The 9466-nt window shown below is 38.5% G+C and overlaps 2 protein-coding genes across 12 annotated transcripts in view; one reads left to right on the top strand and one right to left on the bottom strand.

Annotated features, from left to right (window-relative positions):
• hspa5 (heat shock protein 5) overlaps nt 1-3365 on the top strand; it is a 3699-nt gene extending 334 nt beyond the window's left edge. The window contains exons 2-9 of one of the 2 annotated variants that reach the window (XM_011481704.4): nt 306-457; nt 562-793; nt 870-1007; nt 1089-1201; nt 1295-1685; nt 1781-2018; nt 2107-2274; nt 2390-3365. In XM_011481704.4, the coding sequence (XP_011480006.1) occupies nt 342-457; nt 562-793; nt 870-1007; nt 1089-1201; nt 1295-1685; nt 1781-2018; nt 2107-2274; nt 2390-2955 (1962 nt within the window). In that variant the 5' untranslated portion in view covers nt 306-341 and the 3' untranslated portion in view covers nt 2956-3365. 2 annotated transcript variants of the gene reach the window in all.
• Nucleotides 3366-4843: 1478 nt separating this feature from the next.
• rabepk (Rab9 effector protein with kelch motifs) lies at nt 4844-7850 on the bottom strand. 10 transcript variants are annotated; one of them, XM_078956310.1, is made up of 8 exons: nt 7689-7850; nt 7515-7586; nt 7189-7343; nt 6745-6903; nt 6435-6599; nt 5487-5636; nt 5249-5398; nt 4844-5141 (listed from the first exon to the last, which is right to left on the bottom strand). In XM_078956310.1, exons 1-8 carry the CDS (start codon nt 7730-7732, stop codon nt 4915-4917), a joined length of 1122 nt encoding a protein of 373 aa, XP_078812436.1. In that variant the 5' UTR covers nt 7733-7850; the 3' UTR covers nt 4844-4914. The 10 variants fall into 10 exon arrangements, with proteins under 10 accessions (XP_078812436.1, XP_078812437.1, XP_004074794.1 ...); XM_078956311.1 differs by having other exon boundaries at nt 6745-6900; nt 7689-7849; XM_004074746.5 differs by having other exon boundaries at nt 7515-7524; nt 7689-7848.
• Nucleotides 7851-9466: the final 1616 nt, after the last annotated feature.

Consider the following 9466-nt stretch of genomic DNA (forward strand, 5'->3'; position numbering starts at 1 on the left):
AATTGAAACGTTGTTCTCGTACTACTACAGTGGATGATTTATGCATGCTAGCGCTGTTAGCCTAATGCTATTGACTAAATATACTATTAATTGTTAATAAAGTTGTGGTAATGCACCTACACTAGTTTCTGACCGTAAGTCAAAGGTTTTACTTGTGTTTTTGTTGAAAGGCAAAGTATCCGTCAGGAATGAGTTCATGAGCATCGAGAATAGAAGTAGTCCTGTACTCTTACTAGCTGCACGCGCGTTGGGAGAGGCCACATGTTCAGGACGTTCTGTAAACGTCGTATTTCCTTCCTTTGCAGGTTTTTTTTCTCGTTCTGTGAGCAGAGGCGCGAAAGATGAAGCTCTTGTGGGTGGTAATGTTAGTAGTCGGTGCCGTAATCGCCGAGGAGGAGGACAAGAAGGACAGTGTGGGGACTGTAATCGGAATTGATTTGGGGACCACCTACTCTTGGTAAGCAGCACGTTCTGATTGGTTGTAGTTTGTCGAAAGCATTTAATATGTAATTGACTGCAACTGATGAGTTGGTCATAATCTTCTATTCTCTTCTCCTTCAGTGTTGGAGTTTTCAAGAATGGCCGTGTGGAGATCATTGCTAACGACCAGGGTAACCGCATCACTCCCTCCTATGTGGCCTTCACAAGCGAGGGAGAGCGTCTGATTGGTGATGCTGCCAAGAACCAGCTGACCTCCAACCCAGAGAACACGGTCTTTGATGCCAAGAGACTGATCGGCCGTTCTTGGGGTGACTCTTCTGTTCAGCAGGACATCAAGTATTTTCCTTTCAAGGTGAGTTTTGCCCCGAGTGCTCAGCCATTTAAGATGGTTTATCTAGTTATTAATTTTGAGCCATATCCCTGTGAAGGTTATTGAGAAGAAGAGCAAGCCCCATATTCAGATTGACATTGGTGGTGGTCAAATGAAGACTTTTGCCCCTGAGGAGATCTCTGCTATGGTTTTGACTAAGATGAAGGAGACTGCTGAGGCCTATTTGGGCAAAAAGGTACACTGAAATATCAAATTTTTATGAAAAATGGTGGCCAATGGAAAGTTGGAAACTTAACGAGTCTCTTTTCTGCTCAAGGTCACTCATGCCGTCGTCACTGTCCCTGCATACTTCAATGATGCTCAGCGCCAGGCCACCAAGGATGCAGGAACCATTGCTGGTTTGAACGTGATGAGGATCATCAATGAGCCGTACGTGTCAAACAAATGAGATTGTTTGTTTATTTTCTGAAAATGGTCATTTTCTACAAATATGTAACCTTTCACCCCCCTCCTCCCATTTAGAACTGCTGCTGCGATCGCTTATGGTCTGGACAAGAAGGACGGCGAGAAGAACATCCTTGTGTTTGACCTGGGTGGCGGCACCTTCGACGTCTCCCTCTTGACTATTGACAACGGTGTCTTTGAGGTGGTGGCCACCAATGGTGACACTCACCTGGGAGGTGAAGACTTTGACCAGCGTGTCATGGAGCACTTCATCAAGCTGTACAAGAAGAAGACCGGCAAAGATGTGCGCAAAGACAACAGGGCTGTGCAGAAGCTGCGTCGTGAAGTCGAGAAGGCAAAGAGGGCTCTGTCTGCTCAACATCAAGCCCGCATTGAGATCGAGTCCTTCTTTGAGGGAGAAGACTTCTCTGAGACCCTCACCCGTGCCAAGTTTGAGGAGCTGAACATGGTAAATTAAATTTCGTTTAACTATTAAATGGTTTTGAAACTTATTTTTGACATGACCCTAACTTTTGTTTTCTGTCCTTTATTTTTTTCCTTCAGGATCTGTTCCGTTCTACCATGAAGCCTGTGCAGAAAGTGCTGGAGGATTCTGACCTGAAGAAGTCTGAAATTGACGAAATTGTGCTCGTTGGAGGATCCACCCGTATCCCTAAAATCCAGCAGCTCGTCAAGGAGTTCTTTAATGGAAAAGAGCCCTCCAGAGGCATCAACCCTGACGAAGCTGTTGCATATGGAGCTGCTGTGCAAGCTGGAGTACTCTCTGGAGAAGAAGACACAGGTAAGGGCATCATTATCTTAACCTTTTATTAGACTTGTCTAACCTACTTGGGGTAATATTGATTTCTAAATTATATTTCTTCTTTTAGGTGACGTGGTTCTCCTGGATGTGTGCCCCCTGACTCTTGGAATCGAGACCGTTGGAGGAGTAATGACCAAACTGATCCCCAGAAACACTGTGGTGCCCACCAAGAAATCTCAGATCTTTTCTACTGCCTCTGATAACCAGCCTACTGTCACCATTAAAGTCTATGAAGGTAAGAGTCAAGCATGGCAGAGTTGTTTAAGCAAGATTCCAAAACGATGGCATGAAGGAAACTTCCTCCTTCGTCGTGTGAAATGTTGCACAAGCCTAATTATCTTTTTTGATAGGCGAACGTCCTCTGACCAAAGACAACCATCTGCTGGGCACTTTTGACCTGACCGGCATCCCCCCCGCACCCCGTGGTGTTCCACAGATTGAAGTCACCTTTGAGATCGACGTGAACGGTATTCTGCGCGTCACCGCTGAAGACAAAGGCACTGGGAACAAGAACAAGATCACAATCACAAACGACCAGAACCGTCTGACACCTGAAGACATTGAGCGAATGGTGAACGATGCTGAGCGCTTCGCTGACGAAGACAAGAGGCTGAAGGAGAGGATCGACGCCCGCAATGAATTGGAGAGCTACGCCTATTCTCTGAAGAACCAGATTGGGGACAAGGAGAAGCTTGGTGGCAAACTCTCAGATGACGACAAGGAGACCATTGAGAAGGCAGTGGAGGAGAAGATTGAGTGGATGGAGTCTCATCAAGATGCTGAGACAGAAGATTTCCAGGCCAAGAAGAAAGAGCTAGAAGAGGTGGTTCAGCCAATTATCACCAAGCTTTATGGAAGTGCAGGCGGTCCACCACCAGAGGGTGCTGAGAGCGAGGCAGAGAAGGATGAATTATAGGGAGGTTTGGCCTCATTTGTTATCCTCTTGCCACCATTGCAGTGGCTTCTGCTTATGAAAATAAGACTGATGGGACTCGATAGTGAGAGGAGTGGCAGGGAAGGAATGGCGATAACAAGCAACTGTATGGAACCCTCTGAAAGACTTTAAAAAAATCAGTGTGTGAAGCATTTTCTTCGTTTTGAAGGCGGAGATTTGTCAGCCTGAATATGAGGCTTTTGTCGCTGCTGTTCTCAGGCAGTACTGTTGTTTTTGTGATTGGGGTATACAGGGGTGGGATGGGGTGGGGGACATAGTAGGGGGTGGATTTGGTAAGGTGTCTGGAATTAACTGCTCTGTTCAGACACGGCAAGAAGTTATTTATTGACCTCTGAAAATACATTGAAATAAATGTTTGATACAAACTGTTACTTGGTCTCGTCTTTTTGTTTCCAAAAATTGTATACTGTTTAACAAAATGGCCACTTATACTTTGTTAAAATGTTACTCCAGGTAGGAAAATTTCTTTTTGGTTACTACTTGATTCTTCTATGGAAATATTTTGGAATCAAAGATTTGATCAAATATTTTATCCTTAGGAAAATATTTGTAGATAATAGATTTTTTTTTTAGTCTATTTTTAATATTGTAGAATTAGGGGTATGTATTTTCTCTTCCAAGATGATTTGATACAAATTAATACTTAGTCCATGAATTAATAAATTAAACAAACTTTGAGGCAATACAATTCTTTTACCTAAAATGATATCTAGATATATTCATTTGGCATTGACAATGCCAAATGAATGATATCGAGTCTGCATGCTTTAAATGAGTGTATGCTTTTTAACAAGTTTTCTTTTTCTTTTCTTACTGGCTATTTTTAAGCAGCCAAAACAAAATAGTCTGACATAACTGCTCTAAACATTCAAATCTGGCATTTTAAGTCTTTTAGATAGTTGTGGTTTAAAAGTGTCTAATTCATTCAGGTATTTTCAGTGCTGTGAAAAGGGTTCACACAACACACCATAACCAACTGGAATTGACCTGACTTGGTAGAAGCAAGCCTGTGATTGGACGTCATTTTGCTTGCATTACATGTACATAAAAAGCCACAGCCAGTAGATGCAACAGGAAGAGAAACTGACAGTTTGCCAGAAACCAATTTACTTCCCAATTGATTTCATACCTTTTTACCAACATCTTGTATTTGTGATTTTTAACAGATACTGATGTTCCTCCCAGTGCTCAGTTTTTTGATACGTATCTTTTAGTGTCCTATCATGGAACCATCAATGAGTACTTTTCTATACCGCCACTTTCTCATTAAGGCTTTTTTAGAAGTTGTGCTCTGTGTAGAATCTTTTTAATAGATCGTTAGTATTTGACTTTTATGCATTGTCATGCTGATCTGCACCAAGGAATGCTGAGTCGCATCATTCTGAGGCAAATAGTTTCTTGGCAAAAATGTTTTCAAAATTTGCCAAGCAATTGAACATTTTTTATACCATCTTTACTCCACTTTTTATGACAATTTTATCATAAAATGAACGTTTTCAAACATTTTTCACATATTTAAAGTTTGTCGAGCGCTATGATAAACTCATTGGGTAATTGGAATCTAAATAGTACCTATACCTAGTTCTTGTAAATAAAAAGTGAAAGTTAATTTAATTATTGATAAGCTTTAAATTTTAAATTTGATTGTAAAAGATGTGGAACTGCATTAATAATTCCACGCAACTCTTCACAAGTTAAATGCTAAATGCCACAATATAACAAACTCTCTGAAAGTAGGCAGAAATTTGCTGGCTTGAACACATTCTTACTGCTGATGCCCTCAGATTATCATTTTGTTTAGTGACACTAACTAAAGAAGTAGAAGTGAGGTGAGTGTGGATGAATGAAGTTTTGATGTTTAATATCTTTATTGTGTGAATACTAAAATGAAAACAATTGCATTCCTCCATCAAAAACTTGTCACTTCACCACTGTTACAACACAGTCATTGTGTATTACACCATGTGTGTCCATCCCTCCAAATACAAAAGCTAGATTTATTATTTCGGAGACTTCTGATTTGTGGGCCTGCTGTTCATCTCCACTCTTCTCGCCGTGTAGCTGCCATGGTATCAAACACATGGAATGGTCCATGCGGTTAGGTGGCATGTCTCCTTCAAATTGAACTAAGATCCATTGTTTTCTTTCTGCAAGCAAAAACAAGACATGGTTTTGTTAAACTGGTAGTAGGCTGATGTGTTTTATAGTAAAAAGGACAAAAATCTATAATATCAAGAAAATAATGTCAACAAACCTGTGTTGAATTTGTACATAGAATTGATAGCGCCATCTGCAGTCAGCCCTCCGAAAATGTAAATATTTGGGCCCAAAGGCACAGCTGAGTGGGCAGCTACTCCAGGTGGGATATCTCCTTTGGTCCGAACTTTCTCCCATTTCAATCTTACTAAAATGATAGATAGATTTCTTTTAAATACAATGTAATTAACAGCTTTAGCTCACTTTTCCTCAATGAAAGTGTTTGAGAAGCTTACACGAGTCAAAAGAGTACATATCATTGTAGAATTTCTCTCCAGCCATCCCCCCATGAATGTAGATTGTTGAACCAACGGCCACAACAATGTGTCCATGTCTGGCTGCAGGCTGCCTGCCTTCTGTCTCTGGTTGAGACCAGGTGGAAGATGCTGGAACACGGTAAAACAGATTGCCTGACATGAATGCTATTCTAACTTTACAATTATGTTCAAATATAAAGGGAATAAATTCACCTCAAAATAATTCAAAACAATTCGGAAAAGAAATTAGGCCAAAGGTCTGTGAAATACTTATTGTCGGTTATTTTAAATACTAGACTGCAGTTGCTGTTGTTGCCAAGTGTAGAACAAGAGGTTATTGAGTTTAGGAGTAAAAGGTTTTTTGTTTTTTTCTAATAGGACAATGCAGGTTTTGACTGCTTTTTTCTTTTAATGAACACAATCATCATAGAGAAGCTGCCTTTTAGATTTACTTTTTAAAATTATCTAAATCAGTGTAGCAACAGAAATTTTAACATCCCAATGGCGACCAAAGTTTCTTTTGAGCTCTCTCTGTAATTGTATTTAAAGTTACCACAGAAGGACTGTTAAATTTACGGAGTGTTGATTTTATCTCTGAAAATTTAAAAGGCTAACATAAGTTAAGATGCTTCGGTGGATGCAAATAAATTTGGATTAATATACGTTTTCATCTAATGTCACATAAAATTTGATTTACTGTCTGAAGTGCCTTAAAATCAGAAGCAGGACTGAAATAAACCTGCTTTTTGTCCTTTTCTTTTGCTTCCTTGTTATTCAGTTTTATTTAACTGTTTCTCTACATTCTGCTGGCTTTGATTCAGTATGAAAGACATAAGTTGGAGATACTGCAGTGCAAAATAAAGGAAACGTACTTTGTGTAGATTACTGTGTGCAACATGCTTAGGATGAGGTTCAATTGTGTGAAACCTGTGTCAAAGACATGAAGCCTGGAGTCTGAGACAGGTGCAGCTCCTAAATCTCCTCCAGAAAAGACATATAATCTGTCACCAATGCAGGCTGAGTTTGAGTGGTATGTCCTGGCACTGGGTGGCTCTCCTTTCACCACAATACTGTTCCACTGAGGCTCTTCATCTGGAAAAATTGACAAATAGAGTGCTGTACTATAGTTTTCTTACCAGTAGGTATTTTATTATAAAACTAAATTATCATGTCTTTAGTTTTTTTACTCAAAGGGCGCAAATAGAGGTAGATTAGAAGAACATAAAACAGGATTTACCATTTAGATCTATGCTTTGTAGACAGTTGTGATTGCCAGACTGCTGGGCTCCACCAAACACCCACAAGGTATGTGGGTTGCTCTCTGTCACGAAGGTGCAGTGTTCATAACGAGGCTTTAAACGTTTCCACTCCAAAGTGTCCCATTCATAGTCGCCTGCTTTCAGAATATAGACATGGCAAAGAATAGGTTTGTTTAGCATGCATGAACATGAAGCAGATGATACAGGGTAGAGTGCCAAAAATTTCTCATCACACATTTTATCCATAAACGTCGACCTTGGAAAAAAACAAAATAATTTCAAGAAATTCAGTCCGACCATAAACTATTAACTGTACCATAACAAAGTTTAAATTCTAAAGTCTAATCTAAATCTCATATTTTCTCCAAATAACACAGGATTTATGCATAACCAGACATAATGTCTACTGATTTGAATGTTACCTAGGTTTATAGCATGGGTATCTGAAAAGCTCCCACTGGGATTAGCTCCACCAACAATCACAATTTTCCCCTGTCCTCCTACTTTGGATGGAAGGAAAACACAGTTATGTCCCACACTAACTCCTGGAGAACTCCCTCTTGGTATCAATGAGTACCTGTTGACAAAAAGATTTCGTAAATAAACAAAAACTAATAGGACAACTTTTTTTAAATCTTAGTGCGAAAAATGCAGTGGAATCAATGTTCCTGGCGCCCTCGCGAATCGGAAGCCAACTTCAGCGTCGTACTTTTTTGATAAGTTAGCATCTCTGTTTAAATTTACTTACCATATCCCTTCTTTAGGATGGTCAAGTGGATCGAGAACAGGAAGAAATTCCATGTTTTTAGAGGAGTTTTTACTGCATGCACCAAGTAATATTTCTTGTCAGCAAAAATAATAATGTAACTAGTCTAGTGGATTTTTAGCGGTTATTCGTAAAGTTAAGAACTCTTATTGTTACCTGTAACATATAACATTGAAGGCACACAAAAAAGGTTCGGGCATTTAAAATGTTAAAAAGAATCCATTGTAAAACTACTTAATTTAGTGAAGAAAGTGGATACCTTTTTTTGCACAATATTAGATTTTTAGCATTCGGCTAATTACTTCCGGGCTGCTAGGGTGTTCTTCCGGTTGGAAAAATCATTGACAATTTATTTAAGCTTAAAATATCTAGACTTTATTTTGTAAATGGTCTAACAGCTCATATAAATAGTATAAATAAAAAATAAACTATTCAAAAGAATATATCGGTTAGGCTGTACGTTAAAAATTATTCCCAAATTCTGATGCCAGATGATCCGCAAGGTTCAAATGTTGTTGTGTTGGGTCCTTGGTGCGCATGCTCAGTCATCCCATCAAAAATCACGGAAAAAAATTTAATGTTTTTTATCGCCACAAAAAAGGGTTTTTCAATATTACGCTCGTCTTTTTAACCTAAAAAGGTAGGTCAATTCCCAAATTATTGATACAAGTATGTCTTAAAATTAAAGTGTCTTAAAAATAAATCGTTAACAAATTGTCTTATAACTATAACATCTCAATAGTTGGAATAGTTTGGCTTAAAAATATCCGGTGTGGGTAGTAAATAAAAAAAAAAATAAATAAAATAAAAAAGGTTAGTAAATAAAAAGTAAGTGGCAATGTGGCTTTAAAAGCATCAGTTGCTGTCCGTCAACTTTTTCCAAAAATTCAATTTACCCTAATGTTCTTGTTAACAATAAAATAATAAGTAATGAATCATTATTAAGCATTTAAAAGTGGTTGAAATAACTTAACTGATTTATAATATAAAATTTGAATTAAACTAAATAAACTAAATTGAGAAAAATAAAAACAAACATTCAAATAATTTTGATTATAATAGTTTAATTTTAATCTTACATAAAGTTCAACTTTCCATACTTGCAAGTCACAGAGTGGCCACAAGGGTGTGCCATTGCACTTTAGGACATTGTTTCTGAACTCCAATCATCATAGTGGATGCCTTTTATATTTCCCAGCTTTACACACCTGCCTCTAATGACAGTTATTACCTGGCTTCTGCAGAGCTTGATGATGAGTTAAATCAGGTGTGTTTCAGCATGGCAACACAGAAAACATTCACGTTTATGGGCCCTGGAGTGCAGAAACCCTTTAGGACCCATTTCTCATGATTAATATTTAGATTATAGCTAGGTTCCTGCTGTTCTAAATTTCAGTTGGTAGCATCTTTGCTCAGCAGTGTTGTTGTTGTTGTTGTTGTTGTGTTTTTTTTTTTTTTTTTTTTTTTATTAAAATGAATCACAGAAAAGGACATTCCTGGAGGAAGATTCAGACATTATTTAAGTTAGATCTGGGGGGTATTCCAGAAAGCAGGTTATGCTAGCTCCCACGGTAAGTTTGAGGCTAAAGAAGTGTACAACCACGGCTTTCGGTTCCAAAAACGGAGGTATGTTTCAGGGTATGCTTAGTTCCCCTGCAACTCATGCTCTGAACATAACCGGTTCTGGAGCAGGTTTAGTTGAAGGTTAATTTGTTTACAGAGAGGGGAAGCAGCATGGTGTGTCCATTTGAAGATGATTTGGTGGATGAAGAAGCTCAGATAATAATTTTTCCACCATGAGAGAGTGATAAGACCATGTTTGCATGTTGGAAAGATGAAACTTTTTACATTGATCTAACTTAATTATTTGCTTTAGTTAAGATGAGTACATTCTTTTTAGTTAAGTTAGCTTAAAAATAACATGTAGTTATCAG

The sequence above is a fragment of the Oryzias latipes genome, chromosome 12, assembly GCF_053564925.1.
Source record: "Oryzias latipes strain Hd-rR chromosome 12, Olatipes_Hd-rR_3.1".
In the NCBI taxonomy this organism is placed as follows: domain Eukaryota; kingdom Metazoa; phylum Chordata; class Actinopteri; order Beloniformes; family Adrianichthyidae; genus Oryzias; species Oryzias latipes.